Source organism: Lissotriton helveticus, chromosome 6, assembly GCF_964261635.1.
Source record: "Lissotriton helveticus chromosome 6, aLisHel1.1, whole genome shotgun sequence".
Classification (NCBI taxonomy): Eukaryota; Metazoa; Chordata; class Amphibia; order Caudata; family Salamandridae; genus Lissotriton; species Lissotriton helveticus.
This window is the reverse complement of record NC_136067.1, coordinates 1,464,788,978-1,464,810,729: the sequence shown is the minus strand read 5'-3', so window position 1 is coordinate 1,464,810,729 and position 21,752 is coordinate 1,464,788,978. Positions and strand designations below refer to the sequence as shown.

The following is a 21,752-nucleotide window of genomic DNA, read 5'->3' as shown; positions in this document are numbered from 1 at the left end:
CTTAGAGATTTGAATTCAATGCGCTGTTTAATGGGCACCCAATGAAGAGATTTAATTCCTTCTGAGGTTGGCTGTCCTCTAGGAATGTTTAGTTGAAGTCTCGCTGCCGCATATTGAAGGGATTGCATTTTTGCAGTTGTAATTTATCAATTCCCATGAATAGAGCGTTACAGTAGTCCAGTTTGGATAGAAAAAGAGCTACTGTCACTGTCTTTTGAAGCTCTTGGGTGATAAAAGGGAAGATCTTTCTCAAGATTTTTAAGAGAAAAAAACAGGATGAGATAAGACTATTTATCTGGGAACCGAAATTCAATTTATCATCAAAGATGATCCCCAGGTTCCTGACCTTTGCTACTGGGTAGGGACACTCTCCGGCTTCGGTTGGCCACCAGGACCGGTTCCAACAGGGCTGGCCTGACCCAAACTCCATCACCTCTGTATTATCTGTGTGTAGTAATGACTCACTACTCAAAATGAGGTTTCCATGAAAGTAGATTTATTAAGTCTTGAACAATAGGTGCTCCCAGCTTGGCGGCATAACTCTTCTCACAACGTTCTAACCTGCGCTCCCGGAGGTAGCGCGGACCATACCAAGTGGGGAGAAAGAGAAGGGGGGGGCAAGGGGTGAGGGAAGAGGGAGAGGTTACAACACACCATCCTCCCTAAGGAAAATAGATGGAGGGGATACGTATGAACTCCCAGCAGAAATGGGTGCTGGAGAGATGGGGAGAGAGAGAGATAGAGAGAGAGAGAGAGAGAGAGAGAGATGTATAGATGTAGATGGATAGATGTGAGACACAGAACAAAAGGGACGGAAACAGGGGACCCCTAGCCAAAGTATAATCGGAGGATAACATGAGACTACTGCTGACTAAGGTGCATGGGATATGAGGGGTAGATTATTTGACATGAATAGGAGATGTACTTATTTTATCCCCGGGCATATACAGACAGGATTGCATGAGACGCTCTTGTCCAAATATATGTCTACCTAAAACAGGACAAAACTCATGAGAATTCAGATTGCAGCAATGAAAATTATGAGATGAGAAACTTAATACATAAACAGCTGTAACATTCTGGAGCCACAAGAGTGTGCCCAGTCAAGATATGGGTTGTGCCATACAATGAATGCACGGTTACGTGCTTAGGCGACCTGACATGGTTAAATCACGGGTGTAGTGTCACATCCTTTTAACCCTCGAAATCAACCAGCGCAGGACACACTAGTGAATGTCTGTTGCACCATGGGTGTGCACTCCTATGATGTGGGCAGTACAATTAAGGGATTTACAAGTATGTACTTTAGGCATCCTGTCCGGGGTAAAACGCAGGTTTATCGATCGCCACCTTATTTTTCCCTTGGCTCCTTTTTTCTGTCAGAGCTTGCCCACAGTCTATTTCTACCTTGGATTCCGAACTTCTCCTGCTAATATTACCCTTTCCTTCCGGAGGATTGATACTGGCGGTAATGTTCTTTTCCTTGCTCTTACATTTTATCCTTTTGCATTTCTTAACAGTGGAACTGGTGCCTTCACCCTTTCTTTCGAAAACTCTTTCTGCTCCAACTATCCCTTCACAGGTTTTTTTTCTTTTTCCTTTTTTTTTTTTTCTCGTGCTTCTTACGTATTTCTCTCTCATCCACCAAGCCCTGGTAAGATTCTTGTCCTCCTCTTAGTTTGCACTTGGCTGTATTCTCCGCACGTTCTTTCGAACTGGTTGCACTTTTGCACCCACGTTTTCCTCTAAGTTTGCACCTGGCAGTATTTTCCACCCGTTCAACACAACTTGCTGCACCATCACAACTGCCTTCCACTTTTACACCCATGTTTTTTCCCAGTGCCTTTTCCTTCATTTGTTCTCTTCTTCTTCCCTCAAGAGATATTCTCAATTCTTTTTTAAGCTTACAAAGTTCCTCCATAGCCATGGTGGATTGTTCAACTACATGCCTTTCCTCGTAGGCTAATTCTGGTACTTCCAGAGCATACTGTTCACTGATCATTATCCTTATTTCTTTCCTTACATTGTCTCCAACAACGTTTCCCAACAACACATTCTGTTTTTCCTCAAATTCGACAAAGGCTGCTATTTTTTCCATTTTGTACTTCCAAACCCCTCTAGTCGCTGCTTCAATGACCTTAGATGGAGGCGTCTTTCCTCTCACAAGCCCCAGCAAGGTAAATTGACTCCTGTAGATTACCCCCGACCCTCTCCTGGGTTCATAACTTTTGAAATTTCGCAATGTCCTTACTTTCCAACTTTTCTCCCCTTTAAGTACAGCTAGCTCTTCTTCCACATCATAAATCTTGTTACTTTTCTTCCCTTGACTCCACACTATCTCTCTTCCTCCACTCACGATGCTGTATTCACCCGTTTCTTCTACATCTAATTCATTTCCTAGAGTTATATATAATTCACTCTTGCTAAAATCCTTGTCTACCACAGTACTCTGTGGCCCTGAGACAGAGATGAGGCTCATATATGCTCCCCCTATCAAGATGGTGTGCCTCTGCTTTGCTTCGCTCTTGTTCCTCACCATTACGTTATCTCCCTCTTCTCTGTGCATTTTCCCCACTTGTAGATTGGCACTCCCTCCCTGCTGCCAATGTTCATTAGATTCCTGCACAGTCTCTTCCCCGGCGTATCTGTCTGTTCTTCTTATCTCTCTCTTCTCTCTGTTATTATTCATTTCCTGGTACCTGTTCCCGAAGTTTAATTTAGGCCTTAGTTATATCACAAAATGTTAGTTTCTACCAAATTTCCCTCCTATGTTCACGAACATCTAATGCTTCTTTTGTATTGAATATGTTCCTCTGACCTCAAAGGTTACGCTCTTCCTCGTCGGACTCAGCTCACACTTTACCTTATTTTCACCGGGTGGCGGTTGTTGGCTTGCTACTTTTCTTCACTCCCATCAGGAGACTATAGTAATCACCAAACCTTCTCCCCCTCACGTTGAAGCACAGAGAATATACGCATCACACTCACTACGTGATGACTACGATAAATTCAAATGCTGCACCAGGGTTTGCTGAACCTTCTCGAATCTCCTCACGCAGCTCACACACGCTGCCAAAGATCAGTTTCAGACGCGGACACCCAGTCCTGCTCCCGTTGGCCCTGACGGTATCAAAGACTCCTCACACGCACCTGCTCCACCTCTGTGCTTCCCAACATGGGTTTAGCCTTTGGGTACTTTTCATCCCACACTCCTCAACGAACATGCCTGAACTCTCAGAGGCTGATCACAACTCGCCATCCAATTCAACTTTGTGTTTGGAAACAACACTTCCTAATGCCGTCTACGACAATTGCTTCAGTAGCTCGGAGCCCAGTTCAGTTTCAAGTGCTAGGTCGGGGTTTTGACTAAATTCCTGCTCCGTTCCTTTCCCCAAGGTCAGCTTCAATGGCTCATCTCAAACTCATGTGCAGTTCCACTAGAAATCCGGCCGGGGTCTTGCTTTCCTTCACTATGGCAATTTCAAAGATGCGCCAATCACCACACCTCAAATCCAAAAGTCACCGGAATATGTTTAACTCACTCAAGCTTAAGCTGTCAAACTCCTTTGCACTTTATTTCAATAATTCCACACGTGGGTAGTTTCCTGGTGTACCCTTTTACACACCATACTAACTTCATTTACTGGAACAGTGGCTCGCTACACACACTGTTTCCCTAGTTTTATTATTATATTTTCCACCTCTATTTTTACACAGATGCGATGCACCACCTCTATGCAGTGTCACGAAGCTTAAGCACCTAAGGTTTCGCTCCACGCGTCTCACAGTATTTCTGGGGCTCAACACAAATAATGCAGTCCAGCCCGGGTCCCCCACGGATATTCTCCTTCACCCAACAAGTGGATTCCTCGAGACTTTCCACGCTCCTCCTTCAATTCTGGGATCAGGGGCAAGTAATTAAATCATACCTCATACAGCTCACGTTGCTGCCTCAGTTTAATTTCAAACACGGAAACAAAGGTTCGCTACACTCTTTGTTCCTCAAATGTCACCTCACACAGCTGCTGCACGCTGTTTCAAAGCGTTACCTCAGATCCTTTTCGCGCGTTGCAACAGGGATTGACTGCCTTCCCTGATATTCACCGTCACTTAAATTTCCGCTCACCTCAAATCAGTCCCTTTCGCGATGCTTAATATGCGACTTATGATGCACGCTCAGCTACTTTCAAACGTCGCTCACCACAAAACAGTTCTTTATGTGTTACTTAAGATGCGACTCTAATACTTGCACCGCTCACCTCACCTCACGTAGCTTCAAGGTCTCACAACATGGACCTACGTAGATCTACGGCACATGGAGAACTATGCCTTACTTCATTGTCTCCTGCAACTTCGCACCGCTGGCTCAGTGCGCTGAGCGTCGCACGTCACTTTCACTGAGGAGTGTCTACCGCTTGATAGATTGCGACAGGAGAAGGTTGGTTCTGCACACTGACGCCGTCCTTGCCTTCGCACTTCGCCTTTGCCCTCCTGTGCCCAGCGTGACACTCGGTCAGCACCCTATCGTGATGGGAGGGATAGTGCTTCTGAGTCTTACTTCTCCCCCCCGATGGTAGAACCGGAACTTCCTGTCAACGACTCGACAGTTCCTCGGGGCAAGACCATCCGTCTTGTCGCGCTCTGAATTCCTTTCTACGCAGACAGCCTGACAGACTTCCGCTCCACAAGGGAAACTTATTACGGTGCCAAAAGACGCCTCTTCAACGCCAGCAACAGAACGCTTTCGCTATGTGTGGTGCCCGGCTGCCTCAGATCAACCTGCCGCTGCTTAGTTACAGGTCTGTGCACCTCTTCTGGACCACTCACCAAATCGCTCGATGCGCCCAGAAGCCTCAGATCAACGTGCCACAGCTAATTACGGTTCCTTACACCTCTTCAGATCGTTTCATTAAATAACGCGTTGTGCCCGGCCACTTCCGCTCAACCTGCCGCTGATTCTTCGTAAGTCCCTCCGTCACTCCAGCGGGACTGTACGCACCGGCTTCACCAACGCCTGTGACTTCAAACGAGGAGGCAAGCTTCCTCTCCTCACCTCAGCACCAGCTCACCGACTCCCCGGCTAAAACCACTTCCGACTTCTAGAAGCGAGAGCCTGACGTCCAGCAGAGACGCTCTTCGGTTGATTATATCTGGTGCTGGGAAATCCACAGTTCACTCGATCCGCAATGTCCGCACAAGCATCAAGTTCATCCCGGGGAGGGAAAGCACCTCACTGACCCCGGCTCAGCTCCCGGTCCTCGTCGCCACAATGTAGTAATGACTCACTACTCAAAATGAGGTTTCCATGAAAGTAGATTTATTAAGTCTTGAACAATAGGTGCTCCCAGCTTGGCGGCATAACTCTTCTCACAACGTTCTAACCTGCGCTCCCGGAGGTAGCGCGGACCATACCAAGTGGGGAGAAAGAGAAGGGGGGGCAAGGGGTGAGGGAAGAGGGAGAGGTTACAACACACCATCCTCCCTAAGGAAAATAGATGGAGGGGATACGTATGAACTCCCAGCAGAAATGGGTGCTGTGTTTATTTTCAGATAGTTCTGACTCATCTAGGTCATAATCTCGGTGAGACAAGTGTGGAACCCGGCTGCTGTGGTCTCTGGCTGATTGATGACAGAGATGACGAGTTGGGTGTCATCAGCGTACGAGACCAGAGCAAAGCCATGCTTCCTAACGAGATTGGCCAAAGGGGTGATGTAAAGATTGAACATGGTCGGGAAAGGGCAGACCCCTGTGGAACACTGCAAGGAAGATGAAAGCTGCTCGACTTCATGCCATCCCAGAACAGCCTCTGCTCTCTGGCCGCCAGAAAAGAGGACAGGAGGCAAGTGCGGCCCCCTCTACCCCAATACTCCTCAGCCGCTGCACCAAGATGGTATGGTTTACGGTGTCAAACTCGGCTGATAGATCAAGGAGCACGAGGACCGCCCTGCCGCCCTCATCCACTACCCTGCGGATCTCTTCAGCTGCAAGGATTAAGGCAGATTCTGTGGAATGGCGTGAGCGGAAGCCGTGTTGCGTGGTGTTCAACAGATTGTTGGCATCAAGGTATTCGGTCAGTGCAGTATTCAGTTTTTTTCTCTAAAACCTTAGCCATGATCGGTAGGCCGGCAATCGGGCGGTAGTTCTTGGGGTCATTACGGTCTTGGCTAGGTTTCTTCAGGAGAGGGGAAATAGATGCCATTTTCCAGATTTTTGGATAACAGCCGGAGGTTAGAACTTGGTTCAGAATTGGGGTGAGATTTTCACAGATCTTATAGGTGGCTTGATGCATAATGGAAGGGGGGCAGGGGTCAGTGGGGGCGCCAGATTTTATAGAAAGCAGAAGTTTCTGTACTTCAGCACTACTCATCGGCTGAAAGCAAGTTAGCTTACAGTGGGGACGTATCACAGGTATTTTTATCTCCTGTGGTTCTGGAGCATGTAAGAAATCATTATAGATTCCTTGCACATTCTCTTGAGAATGCCCGGCCAGTTTATCACATAGGGTATGATCAGGCTTAAAAGCGTTGTCCTGCTGGGGTTTGGTTAGCATATTAACGGATTTAAACAGTTCCTTTGTGGAGTTGCCTGCCTCCTTTATTTTCGTAGTTAAGAACAGGTTTTTTTCGGCTATGATTGCCTCCTTATATGGTGAGATGGTGTTTTTATAAATAAGTTTCTTTTCCTCTCCGTAGTCCTGCCTCCAAAGCCGCTCGGAGTTTCTACAGCTGATCTTTAAGATTTAAGTTCTGGGGTGTACCAAGGTGACGTGGTCTTAACTCTTTTGACTGTCATAAGTTTCAATGGCACAACCCATTCGGCTGCTGACAATATCCAATCATTTAGCTGTCGGACTGCCCCATTGTTGTACGTGTTGTGGGTGAAAATCAAAGGGTTGGAATGCTTCTCCGAGTGATTGCCAGTGGTAAGACTTTTTGCAAGCATTCCTCCCATCACCTGCTGTATGTATTCTGTACCAACCAAATAGCTGTGCTATGAATTTGCAGATTGGCATACAAAACTCCAAAATGGGGAAATGTAAGATGAGCCCCATTCCCCATATGGAGGTAGCTTTTCCTTCACCATCCTTGGCTCTTATTCTTTTCTCTTTAGTTTTCTCACTGCACTTCCCGCTTACTCCCTCACTTTAACTCTTTACACCCTTACCTCTCCCCCTTCCCTTCCCGTTCCTCTTCTAATTCCTTCTTGGTATTATTTTTTTTCTCCCTATATTGTCTTATTTTTTTTACAGCACTGTCAGTAGTGGCACCGTAGCTAAGAGAAAAAGTCAGTGAGCCAAGGGAAGAAGCACCAGAAGTAGCTGGAAATGGCAGACAGTAGAAAGCGATGAAAGACTTTGTTTTGCTTCCACTGCTTATACTAATGAAATATTAACAAAATGACAATTGGGCGTAGGAAACACTTATTAAGCTTATTACTATGTGTACATTTATTAGGAAAGATTAGCGTAAGTACAGTCTTAAAGCCTAGTATTTGAATAAGTTGGGTGGCACCAGCCAATCGAAGTTTACACAAATAGTTCTTGTACTTCAGCTACTATAACCGTTTGTATGGTTGGAATTGTATAAGATAAGACAAGACAATAATAACGCATATGTTTTATCAATTGCACATCTTCAACATACTGCTAGGTTGATTATGCCATGCCCTGCACCGCCTAGGACTTTCTTACCTGTTGGTGGCTGAGTCAGATAATTGAGTCTGCTTAGCTTAAAATTAAACATCTGGCGTATTTTTATGAAATGTGCAAACTTGTTTTATGTTCTCAAAATAAGACATTTTACTGACTGACAGATGAAAGAAACATGGAGAAATAAATAAAGGTCAGTATATTTCACTGGGTCTCTGGGAACCAAGTTTTAAAATTCATCTTTGCATGATAGTGGCTCTGACATGGCACCAGCTCAAAGTTTGCAGGTATTGCGTTCAGCACAATAATGGCAATGTATAAATACAAATAATAGGTCAACCTTACGGGTTAAAGCATATTTTGTGTTTGTACAGAAGACTGGGGGCACTCACCCCCAGACATGATTCTTGATCCTGCTTAAAGATACAAGGCGCCCTGGGCCACAGCATCTCTGATATTCGCATGGTACTTTGGGATGTTGTTAATGTGCCTGTTGAGTGATGCAAGGCTGGCATTTGAATGGAAATCGCCAAATAGCTGCAAGTCTCCCAGGAACGGTTTCCACCGTATGTCATAGAATGAGGGCACAGGGAACATGCAGCACTGAGACCAGTGACACAAGAACATGGTCAATGGGGACAAAAGGACAGTAAACCACCTGTTGCAAGGCAACACTTTCCATGGGCTACAGACCTCAATACAAATCCTTACAGACATTTCATAGTAATCAGTCAACAGGGTTCCACAATAAGAGATTTTCACAGACCCTAATCAGCACACCAGGAACTTGACAACCTAGTCGCGAACACCTAGCTAAACCAGATGAATATGGGTTCCCACCCAATGTACACTGTCTTCGGTGGAGAACAATGACCAAGACATATGTCAAGACTCAAGTAGACCCAGGCACACAGTAGCTAAAACGTGTTAGGTAGAGGGTCCTAAAAACCCAAACCCCATTGGTGAGCCACAATGCAGAGACAGCCAAACACGCCCTGAGCAGACCCACAGATTAGTTTGGAAGTCCACATAAAACGTACATTGAATAATGCCAGTTATTACCCTGTTGAACTTGGGAGGGTTCATTGCAGTTGATTTTGAAACAGCGAAACTTAAAGTGAGCATATGTCAAGAAAGCGATATGACAACAGCTGCAACTCATTCTCTATTGTTATCAAGGCAGCTCAACCCTTTTTAATAGGGCCTCTGGAGGGAACCTGGATGTTGAAGACATAAGCAATGTTTGGGTGTAAAGGTGTCATCCTTGAGAACAGACAATCCCGTTGCAGTTTATAGAGCAAGGTTATGCACGTAAATCGACTTGTTTGGACTCAACCCTCTCAAAATAATAAGTAATGTATTAACCAACATGTTTTGTCTGATAACAAATGCACCACACGACATTTGAGGTATCTAGGGGAAGCTTGTCTATGTGCTTTTACTAAACAGTAACGCGAATGCATTAAAATGGCCGCCGCAAAGCAGGAATTTTTCTGCGCATGCGTCTGTGATACTCACGTGACATGACGTATTCTTAAGCTTGGTGGGAAAATCTTTGCTTCTGCGCACTAGAACTAAAGATGGCTGCTCTAAGTTCTCATGCGCTTACGCTTGCATTGCTGTTTTTACTAAATTGTTTGTTCTGCCTAAACCTTAATGCTGTAGTTAAAATAAAGTAATGGGAATAGAGTAGAGATAAGTGGTATACAGTGCATTCATTTATTCTTTGTTCTAAAATAGTTTTTCTTTGACTTTGTTATTAGCTCGTGTTTGGACCGATTCAACGACAACGTTGCTTCATCTTGGGTCCCGCGACTGCGCATGCTCTATGTTCTCAAGAGTCCACAAGCCATGGCATTGAACACGAGCCAACTCCTGACTTGCTAGAAGATGCTCATGGGAACCTTACCTTCTGACCCTCTGGAAGGAAGCTGAACAAATCGTTATAATACATTGTAATTCTTATTGATACATTCACTGCCGGGTGGAATAAAAGTGCATGGGAAAATAAAATTATGGGAGGGAACATTAATTTAAATATTTGAATGAAATTACTTCATTCTGGTATGGTGTGATCACCTCTCCTCGTCTTTTGACCAATCAAATTGAGGGAATACACACATTTGCAACATTGGGGGGTGGTACACTGCCCTGGAAAATGGTATAACTAGGTAGGCTTAGCTAGTTAGAGTCTCCGACTTGTCCGAATAGCTGACCTGTCACTGATCCAATGCACTCAATAGGCGAACGAGAACAGAGGTGCTGGCGGAGCACTCTGTCAGAAGATTCGGGAGAAGAGGTGCTAGCGGAGCACTCTGTCAGAAGATTCAATAACCCAATCAGGGTTCTGGGAAGGAGTTCGATAACCCAATCGGGGCCAACTGTTAGCTGTAGAGAGGGGTGTGACGCTGGCGTTGCACTTTAGCTGTGGGTGCCGGTCCTGACCTGCGGTGGTCCTGTCCTGATCCAATTTGGTCCGTACTAATCCTGGTTCTGGTTTGCACCTGTTCTATCCTCTTGGCACAGGCACTATCGGGGGTCCTGTCCTTTATCCCAGCCCGTGGCCAGGGTTGGTCTTCACACCATTCTAGGTAAATATAAAAGTTGTGTGGGTAAGTCATTGTGCTGTTTCCCTTTTCTTACCCTTCCTATATTTCAATGCTTAAAGAACGTTTCATAATATTTCCACATCATCTTGCTTTTATTATATTCTTTCTAATTGAAATGCGATTTAATCAAATTGGTTTGGACTCTGACATTTAAGAATTTACATAGATAACGTGTTTAAATCTTTCTCGAGTCGGTGGTTATTTATGAATGCAAATGTTTATTTACTACCTATTTTCTTGCTACCTCCTTTGCTCCCTTAGGACTCTAGGTACCGGTAACAAGGATTGGTAAGTCAAGGTATAGGTCCTAAAAGGTTAAAATACAATCACTGATTTAGCGTAGGTTTACCTGTTTCAAGTGTATTTGTTTTATGGGCCCAGGTGAGTATGGTAAAATCTCGGGAAGGTGAGCCCGCGCTCTATCACAGTTATATTCTGAATATTGTGTTCATAATGTGTGACTGAGTATCGATTAGTTACTGTGCTTTGTGTGGGTGTCTCTGAATGAGTACCCATTAGTTACTGTGCTTTGTGTGGGTGTCCTTGAAATTTGTGGTTAAGGAGTATTCGAAAGAACTCCAAAGTGACGACAATAACAATTAAGAAGACAACCAGGGTATTCTGCTTGTTACGGGGTAAGAAGATGAAAGTTCTGCATACGTCATTTTGAGAGTCGTGAAGAGCAAAACAAGTAAAAGTTATTAGGCTTTCCCTCAAAAGTAATTTTGAAACAATCTGTCGCATCTTTAGATGCAAACCTAGGTACATGATGCAATCTCACAATCTGCGGAGATTATTGTGGCAGTTCTTCCCTGTACCTAGGACCACACAGCACACCTTTGGCTACAACCCAAACCTCAGTGATAATCAGATTGGGCAGCTCCTTCTGCTGACGGATAAATTGCACATTAACAAGCCAAAAAAAGGCAGCAACCACATGTACAACGTTTAATAAAATCTGTCCCTCTTAGATGCAGAAACAAGACGAGCGCAGAGGTGGTGATGAGGAGCTGCTAAGCAATAGATTTTCTCAACTGACTCACTCAGTGTGTTCTTGCATTGTAAATTTGAGTACAATGTAACTATACTATAGGAATTGAAAGGAGTAGCATGCCAAAAAAAAGGCAAAACAGGGCAACGCTAATCAATTCCAAATAATCTTAGAATCTTAAAAGTCATGAAGCAGATATAATGTAAGACCTACTTGCTGTTGGTCGGTTACCCTCCTCGGGGCTCAGGAGGTAGGAAGCTAAATAATACAGCCATCATTCTTGTAAGTTCTGGGAGGCTTAGCACCACATGACTAGGCTAGCATAGGAGCCCCCGAAAGAGAAAAATGGTTTCCCGTGTACACAAGGCACAATGGCATATAGGGTTGCAGGCAGGTTGTGGCTTACCTTTTCTGTGATAAAAAGTGACATAGTGGGATCCAGAAAGCCCAGGCATGAGCTCATTGAGGTTATAATAAGGCACATAAACATTATCTTTGGTAGTGTGATCAGCCTCCAGAAAGAATCTCGGCTTGGAACTGCATCTGGATTACAAAAGGTAGGGGAAAAAAAGTAAATGAATTACCTCCAAACTGAAAACAAAACAAGGAAAACAACTAATGTCCAGACCCCGCACTTAAGTGATGGCCTTGTCTTAGAAAAAGTTGCTTACCTGTAACAATTGTTTTCCATCTGGGATCTTTTCTATACATTCCCAGGGTGAAAATCTTAGTGGACAATTAATCCAAGACTCATTCCATTAACATCATTGTGAAAACTGAATAATGACATCAGAATGAAGAGCAGGCAACTGATGAAATTATATTTTACTTTTTTACACATTAATACAAGATCACTGTGATGGATAAAAAATAAAGCACTTGAAAAAATCCTGTGATTTTTAGTACTTATGCAAATGTAGAGCACATATAAAAAATATTCTAAATCACGTTCGCAATCTCAACAGACCAGGGCTTCGTCATCTGAGCCTTTGGAACATACAATGCAAAACTCACTTGCATTTTGGTGCTCTTTTATAGGTTTCCTGTAATGCAGCAAACAGAAATGGAATACGCGGTTCAACAGAAACTCAAGTTGGTAGCAAACAAGCAGGTGCCTAGCTCTTCTCCTGGGAAAAAAGTGACAAGACCTTTAGATAAACATACAGTAGGATACAATAGAAAGCTTACTTCAATAAATCTGCAGTTTCTCTCATCATCCCCATCTCCTTACTGAGATGAGTCAGTTCCCTTCCAAGTGACCTCTTTCTTAATCAAAGAGCTCCCTTTGAAGTGTACTGAAGAGCCTGGCTCTCCCTTCCATTAGTGTATCTCACCCAGCTTACAGGAATGCAGCATTACACATTTGTTCTACCACCTCTCCTCATGATCCTCCAGTCAGCCCCAGGTCTCCTAGAATGGAACCCATGAGTTTTCCATGTATTGTACAGTTTACAGGCATACATACACCCAGCCCGTGCACATGAGATACAGGGATTGCACAGCACTGTATTATGTCTGTATTGTACCACTCACTGGCCAACATATACCCAGCAAATATATTCCACTCACACACTGCGCAGCCCTACACACCAAACTGATGTAGAACACGGGTGAGTTAAGCACACAGCAGCAGAACTTTAAATTAATGAGCACGTCTGCCTCACTCCAGTGACACAGGTAAAAAGGAGATTCTCACTGGTACGGATTACTAAACAGTATGCTGCCAGCACTGCGCTTATCCCACTTAACTACTGGCAAAGGCAGCAGCCTTTCATCACTATGAGGGTAGCTCTTTACACGTCCCTACTGGTCCAAAACGAACACAATCCATGAAACACGCTGTAAGAAATTGGGTTATTGACTGAGGATGGTGAAAACTGAACTGAAGCAACAACCACAATCCTTGCCAAGGTGAACTACAAAAGTCACTAAATGAACTTGTGCTAAGCCTCTGGTAGCTTGGAACTAAAACAGTAAATCTTAACTTAGAGGCACCATGTAAAGCATGTATGCAGCACATCAACAGTAATACAGTAAAAATGCAAGAAAAGCCTCACGCGATTGTACAAATGTAATCAGTAGAACCAGAGTTATGAATTTCAAAAGTTTTGAGTGTAAAATAGAGCCTATAAGATCAAAGCGCCAACCTTGGGCATCTAGTTGCCAGAGACTGGGGCAGTCAAAAGTTATGGCCAGACGTGATGGAGCCCAGTACGGATACACAAGGTCAACTGGTCTGAAGAAAATTTCCTGAGAAGGTAAAACTCAGCGAGACAAGGGAGCCGGCAGTGTCTAAGGAGGAGGTATTGTGGTCAAGGAGCCACTGGACATAATCGCAGAGAAGGTTTCTATGTCCAGACTATGTACCCTTTTTTGAAGTCGAAAATCTCCAGGCGGGCAAAGCTGGAGGCTGTTGCCAATGAGGGCTCCATAATGCAGAATACCTTTTACGAGAGGACCAGCTGAACAGCTGAACAGGATTTGCTGCTGCAGAGAAGAGCATAGGGGGGCTACTTCAAAGTCAGGATGCTTCTCAGGCGGATCAGCGAGCAGTTAGGTCCTGGTCTTCTGTAAGCTCTCAGGAAAATGTTTGGTGGAAAATGTTTAAAGTTTCAGGTTTTGGCTGAAGAAGCACCTTTAGCACCACTTCCAAGGGTCCAAGACTGGTTGGGCAACATAAGGAGCGTCAGGACTCACTCAAGGCATAGGCCAGATGAAGTGTTATATTCCATATTGGTAGTATAATATAGTCCTCGGTAAACTCATTACCCTTCACCTATATTCTCTCCCTACATTACACTTGTCACGGTTTACAGGGACTGACCTTTTGCATTCAGAACGCGGGTTTTTCCTAGTTCGAAATCTCAAACATTATGCATGAGGATACTTGGAAGCACAACAGGACTTCCATCTCCTGTATAAAATCTATGTACAAAGTTCAGGCCCAACGTCATCCTTAGGCCGACACAGTAATAAAGCAAGGTAGGACCCCTGGGAAGACCTATGGGTATATATACATAATGTCTTACTAAGATAGCTAGAGGAGATCGAGACTTCCCGGCCGACACACTGACCAGAGACGATGAGGTTCCCGCATTCAGACACTCCAGTTCGCAGAGGTCTAACATCCCTCGCGGGGTGTCCAACTCGAGACCAGGATGGGGTCCCACAGTCTCACTCAAGGAAATGGGGTTGACTAGATCCTAGAGGAATTCTTGGCTTAACACCTACAACCATGCTAGGTACACTTAGGTACATCTAGATAGGGAGGCATCTTAGGAATAGGCACCTTTTAGCATGTGTTTTATATACTTGAATGTATTCATGATTTTAGTAAGATGGTAGAACTATACCATCCTTTTACTTTCATAGTACTGGTAATCATTTATATCCTATACTGTCTAACGGGTGTTGTAGCACACCAATTCTACACCAGAATAACAACTGTTCGATAAATGAATATTGAAAACGCCCAGCTTGTTTTGGTGTGTCTCTCTGAGAGAAACTAAGTAAGCATGAGTGACTGAGCGAAATGGAGTACATTGTTTCCACAGTCCTGAGGGATCAGGGTTGTCATGTTCGGGGGTTTCCAGAAACTGTTCTGTCCTTGGTAAGAGGAGATTATAGTGGCACTGTGAGCTAGCTGATACAGAAAGGCTAACGTGCCCGGTGGGGGTGATCATGAGTTCGTCTGACACCAATCCTTCAGTGTATGTTGTCTAAACATGCAGATCTTGTATATTGTCTATAGGAACTACACGACATGGCGCCACCAACGTTGGTTGGGTACTTATTCAACAGTAGAATCTAAGTAGTTCAGTAGTGCTATTGGTCAGAAATCCCTATTCACAAAACACCAGAGACGTCTGGAGTGGGTAGGCTAAAATCCGCAACAGCTGAGTAGGCAAACATCCTATTTATTGGCTGGTAGTTTAACAAGCTAGAAAGAGAAACATTCCTAAAATTGTGCAAAAACCTTATTTTAGTTTCCTTGAAAGGTTATTTGGTGTTCTGAAAACACAATGACTAACACAGACATAAACCCATTAGATCAAGCACTGGACCTCTCAGAAGACGAGGAGGATGCAGACACAATATAGATTGCAGCAAATGTTAGACATACAGTCACCCTGAAATTGCTTGCGCATGTTCAACAGTTAGAGGTGGCATAGTAGCTTTCGTGATCGAGGCATACAAAGCATACAGAACAGGGGTATTTTATTCATGGATTACATTTCCAGCAGCAAATGCAAGAACGAAACCATTTCACTCCTACACAGAAAGTGATGCACCAGCGGAATATTGTCAGTTTGAAGAGATTGAGGTTCCAGGAACACTTATACTGGTTTAAAGGATCCCTACCCCATATAAGAAGAAGAGTAAGACTCGGTCCGCTTGGAAGAGAAGGAGCGACATGGCCTATATTGGCAACTTATACACCACACCCTGACATTGAAACTATGCCAGGACCAGACTTACTCATATTTCACAAAGAATGAATAAAACTTCTCAGAAACATGACGCAATATGTCATGAGAACATTAACAGTCCTGCCAGCAATGGTAACAACAAATACAGCTCAAGTTCAAAATACAACTACTAAAATTACACCACAAACATTACACGCAGTAATGGGTAAAATGCCCGCAAAACGTGAATTAATGCCATTGTGGATAGCTCAGAAAATAACACAGCTAGAATCAGTATTCCTGAATACTAGCCCATATGAAAAACACAGAATGCTAACAATCTGCTTGCCCATGGGGATCACACCACAACTAGAGGACTGTACCTCGTGGGGTACAGTTCTCGCTGCCATATATACCAGAACTCATGGTATCCCATCATTAGCAGTAGTACCAGACATATTAAGACAAATACAAAATAAGTACGGAGCAGAGCGTGCAAACTTAGGGATGAAGTTACTAGGTAACTATGCCCAGGTATCAGCGATAATACTGGCAAATATTAAAGGGGAAGAAGCATCAGTGGCCATCCGCCAATGCCTAAGGGAGTTCAGTTCTTTACAACAGGAGGAGGAACTACCCAAAATAATTGAAACTGCATATGCAGAATTAGGCAAAAAAGATCTCAGTCCAGAGGTATTTCTCCTCTACAGGAACCCTCCGAAAGTAGGTATATCCTTAGGAATAGGGGTAACATTAGGAAACCTGACAGGTATCAGGATACTGATACACGTTCCTCCCGTTCCTTTCAGGATTCATCGAAAAACTCAGAGAGGGAAGGACGGTCAGAAAGACAAGAAGATCGTACAAAGTCCAGAGACAAGCAGCACACTCAAGAATACACTTCCAAAAAAGAAGATAAAGCCAAACCAAAAACACAGTTCAAAAAGAAGAAGGTTGCAGGTCTAAACATCAGACATTCCCAGAATTCTGGGGACTCAACTACTGGACAGGGAATAGCCTCTGACGATGCTAGACAGTGTGGCAGAAGTAACAATAGCTCACCAGAACCTGATGGAATTTCTGCTGACAATGGACTTGAATGATTATATCACGGTGGAAACATCTGATACTAGGGTAAGTGTCCCACATAAATTGTATGAAATAACACTCTATACGGAGGGGGACAAATGTAGTACAGTTAGAGGTCTCTTTTGGGAGAACCTGACGTTTGGCTTTGACATTTTGTTAGCTGAACAAGACTGGACACAAGCATTCTTCATGGATTGCCCTAGGGGAGAAATGGTAAATTTACCAGCATTTTCCGACCACATTCCAAAACTCTTAAAAAATACATTTGAGTGGGAGTGAGCGGTAGCCCAGGCTCCAGCATTATACAAAAACCATGTTGGATGGGATGAGGACTCAACCCACCAAATTATTCCACTAAAAAACAATCCAACTGCACAAAGGCCGTACCCTATAAAGCAAGAAGCTAAAAAAACAGGTCAGGGAGATCTTAGATCAACATGAATATCAGGGGGTGATTGAAACTTGCACCTCTCAAATGAATAACCCTTTGTTTCCAGTATCAAAACCAGACAATTCGTATAATTTAGTTTTAGATTACAGGCATTTAAACACTTACACCAAGACGTTTGCAGTTCAAATTGTACAAAGTGTTGCATTGATGAATAACATTGTGCGGTAAAAATACAAAACAACAATAGATATCGCATATGGATTCTTTGGCCAAAATATAGTGCTTAAGAGCAGATACTTGACAGCATTCTCACTGCTAAGGTCCCAGCTGCAATTCTGCCAACTCCCCAGGGGTATAAGAACAGCCCGGGGTTGTTTTCAGTAAGAGTAACTGAGTTACTTAAAAATCTGGATGAAGAGGCATTGTCCTATGTGGATGATATTTATCTTACGGACGATGACCTGGAGAACACTTGAACAGAGTAAATACCCTAATTTTGGGATTCGCCTCTGAGGGTTACAAATTACACTTTAAAAAATCAAAAATAGCCCACCTTAACATCCTTTTTCTAGGATATGAACTTTCGAGTGGAGGAAGAAGCCTGGCAGCTGACTTTTTGTGCGCTGCTCCAACCTCCGAAATCATTAAAAAACTTACAATCAATACTGGGGTTGCTTAATTTTGGCAGAACATACATTTTGAATTACGCAGAAAGAGTAAAACCTTTCTGCGATTTAATGAAACCTGACTTTTCAGTTAGAATCTGGACACAGGAACACACAGATAAGAGGTTAAGTAAGAGGAATCGGAATAGGACTCCGCTATAACCCCTCTATCTGAGGAAATACCTCTGAATTACCTGTATCAATTTATGATAAATAAGGGTCACCGCCAAGATTTAGGCGCACGTTAAGTTAGTCACTTCCATTTCGCACAGTTTTCATCACATGCTCAGACCTGTGTCTGAGCGCCCCAACGTGGTAAAAGGGAATGTTTGGGTGGGGATTGGGGGGGGGGGGGAGGACGCGGGGATGGGGGTGGGGGGAGACCTCGAGGTGGGGAGGTGAGTTCTACAAGGGGGAGAAAAAAGACTAAAATAATTCACTATACCTGGTACAAAGCTTTGGTTAAAGGGATATTTGGAAACTGTCTGAGATGTCTGAAAAAAGGAGAAAAGCTACTAAAGTCTGAATTACAAATACAGAATGGGGAGACTTAGCATCTGCTCTATTAATGTCAGGGGTCTTAATGATCGGGGTAAAAGACAGAGGATGGGTTAATATATTATACTAAGCCAAACTGATATTCTCTGTCTACAAGAGACCCATCTACCATGGTCTAAGAAACATCTTCTGAATATAAGAGGCTATGAGTTACTCGCTAGCTCCTCTCAAACCTCCAATATTAGAGGCGTAGCCATACTGGCTAAACCAGGTTTGGGTGGAAGCAGACGACACCTGGTAGATGCTCATGGTCGCTGGGCAGTGGTTGAAATGGAGCTGGGCTTTACACTATGTACTATATATGGGTCTAATCACGATGATCCAGAAACTTTTGATGACCTTGAGATTGAAATATTGAATTGGCCCGCCCCTCTTGTAGTCTGTGGAGACTTTAATGTCTCTGCGGATTTTACAGAATCAGGTAGAACTATCATATATCAGGGACGTAAACCCAGGGTATTTCGCGCCATAACTGCATTAATTAAAACCCACGGGCTGCAAGACGTATGGGGAGAAAAGGAGCCTAATAAACCTCGATATACATACTTTTCCTGCCCGGCCAAAAAGTTTTCTAAATTAGATTATTTTCTTGTTTCTGCTGTGATTTTAAATAGGGTGGAAATCAAGAAAGCCCCCAAGGTAATCTCTGACCATAATCCTTTGATACTTCAATTCTCTATCGATACCCTGACTAGACCATCATCAAGGTGGACTTTCGAAAGAAAGTTATTAGCAGATAGTAAATTTGTCGACCACCTAAAGAACTGGCCCCAAAGTTACTTCGATATTAATCGTTATAGTTCAACTCGTAATACTGTCTGGGACTAATTCAAAGCATCATTAAGAGGAGAGGTAATTAGCTTTTCTGCGCGACTTAGAAAGGAAATCAAAGCCTATAATGAGAACCTTCTAATTCAATTAGCAGATGCAGAAGAACTAATGGTCAGAGCGATAGCCAGGGGGCATGAGATCATAGAAACACAACAGAAAGTTATGGTTATTAAAGCAGAAATAAATCAGTAAATATCCCAAAGAGCGGCCGATCAATATCAAATAGATAGGGGCTCATTGTATGAAACCGGGGAGCAGGCGGGTAAACTATTAGCTCTTAGAATTAAACAAAGGAGTAGTCAAAATATTATCAAAAACATTCGTGAGGGATCCCAAACTTATTCAGAGCCAGACGAGATTCGAGAAACTTTCAAAAATTACTATCAGGCACTGTATGAGGAAGAGATAAGGTCGGATTTCTCTAATATAAGCTGGGATGATACGGGCCCAAAATTGATGGAACAAGATAGCCTCGGGCTGGAAGAAGATATATCAAATGAGGAAGTAACCGAGGGTATGAGGGACCTTGCGATAGGAAAAGCTGTAGGACCAGACGGCATCCCGCTGGAACTGTATAAATGCCTACAGAATACTATAGCTCCTTTACTAACGGATCTATTTAATGGCATAATCTATACCATGGATATCCCTAGCTCATGGAAGGAAACCAATATCGTAGCATTCCATAAAAAGGGTAAGCCTAAGGACAAACCCGGAGCTTATCGACCAATATCCCTCATAAATTCAGATACAAAGATCTACGCCAAAGTCCTGGCAAATAGATTGGGAGGGGTCATCGCCGGTCTGGTGTCCCCCTGGCAGCATGGATTTATCCGGGGTCGGGGAACAACGGACCATGTGAGACGGGCAATTACGCTGTTCGATATCCATGCTGCCCGGGGGGATCGGATGGCGATGATCCTTCTCAACGCTGAGAAAGCGTGTAATCGTGTCACCTGGCAGTTTTTATGGGGGATATTGGCGCGAAGGAGATTTGGTCCGAAAATAATGAGTGCAATAAAAGCGATGTATCGCGAACCCAGGGCCCGGATCCAGATGATGGGGGGAAGCTCGGAAGAAATGTTAATATCTCGCGGGATACGGCAAGGGTGTCCATGCTCTCCAATAATCTTTGCCATATACAAAGACCCCATGATTCGCAGAATTTTAGGATGTGAGGCAATCAATCCAGTAGTATGTAGGGGCTATGAAACAAAAATATTGGCATATGCCGATGATCTGGCTGTCTTAACTCCAAATCCAGAAACGGCTATAATAGCTCTTACAGATATGGCTAGGAATTTTGGTAATTATTCTGGATACCATCTTAATGAAACCAAGACTCAAGTTATATGCACCAACAATATGGTAAGACATGATACTAGGTGGGTCGACTCGGCAGTCTATCTAGGGATCAGGATAACCCCAGCAGTTAATACCATAATCGAAGAAAATTTTGCTCCATTGATTGTCTCAATTAAGCAAGAATTAAAAATAAGAGATACTATACATCTCTCCCTAATAGGACGAGTAAATGTTTTAAAAATGACTATGTTACCAAAAATACTCTACCTCTTCCGATCAATTCCACTTCTGGTTGGAGAGGGATGGATAAAAAGTATAGAAGCAGTAGTCTCAAATTTTTTGTGGTCTTATGGTAAAATCAGAAGATCCTTAACATATCTATCACTTCCGCAAGAAAGGGGTGGCTTGGCAGCACCTAATATTAGATTCTACCAATGGGCATGCCTTACGAGTCAAATGAGTATATTGTTTGATATTTCTGCAAACCATACTCAGCTAAACGATCCTCCCTCTATCTTCGAACTACTAGTGGGTGAAGATGCTCAAGGCTTATTGTTACGTCAAACAGAAAGGGGGTATTACAATAGGACAAAATATAAAATTATGGATGGCATATGGAAAATGTGTAAAGCTATCCAGAAAACATTACTAATTCCTAAAATACATTTTTATACTCCACTTTGGGATTCTAAAATCCTCCATCAATTACGTAATGATAGGATGGGGGCTATTTGGAAACAACAAGGAATCAGAAGAATGGGGGACATTCTGGATAAGGGTAGAGGGGAACTACTCGCTTTTACTGATATCCAAACTAAATTTGGCATCCCCCCACACATGCATTTAAGTATCTTCAGATCCACCAAATATTACATGGGAGAAGACCCCACATACATCCAGGAGGGGAAATTAAAATAATTAAGCATATGCTCGGAGGCGAAGCCCAGATTAAAATTAAATGTATATATAAATCTCTAACCGATTCAATAGTAGACGATATGGATAAAGTAGAAACATCATGGATGACGAAATTGAGGGACCCCGACTTTGACCTAGATTACGCTCTTCAGCTCGCGAATAAAGTGTTCCGGTCTACCAACTTAAGGGCCCAACAATATAAAGTCCTCTTTAATCTATATTATACCCGGCCAAACTTTCTAAATGGGGTAAAAGGGGGACGATAAGTGTCCAAGATGCCAGGAGGGACCTGCCGAACAAATCCACATATTCACGCAATGTAAAAAAATGAGGGGAA

General features: G+C 43.4%; 1 protein-coding gene across 2 annotated transcripts in view; it reads right to left on the bottom strand.

Moving 5' to 3' along the window:
* The window catches only part of LOC144763557 (MFS-type transporter SLC18B1-like), a 664,439-nt gene that overhangs the window by 377,111 nt on the left and 265,576 nt on the right, over positions 1–21,752 (bottom strand). For both annotated transcript variants that reach the window (XM_078649273.1, XM_078649272.1), the window contains one exon: positions 11,656–11,792. In XM_078649273.1, coding sequence (XP_078505399.1) covers positions 11,656–11,792 — 137 coding nt within the window. The remainder of the gene's footprint in view (positions 1–11,655; positions 11,793–21,752) is intronic.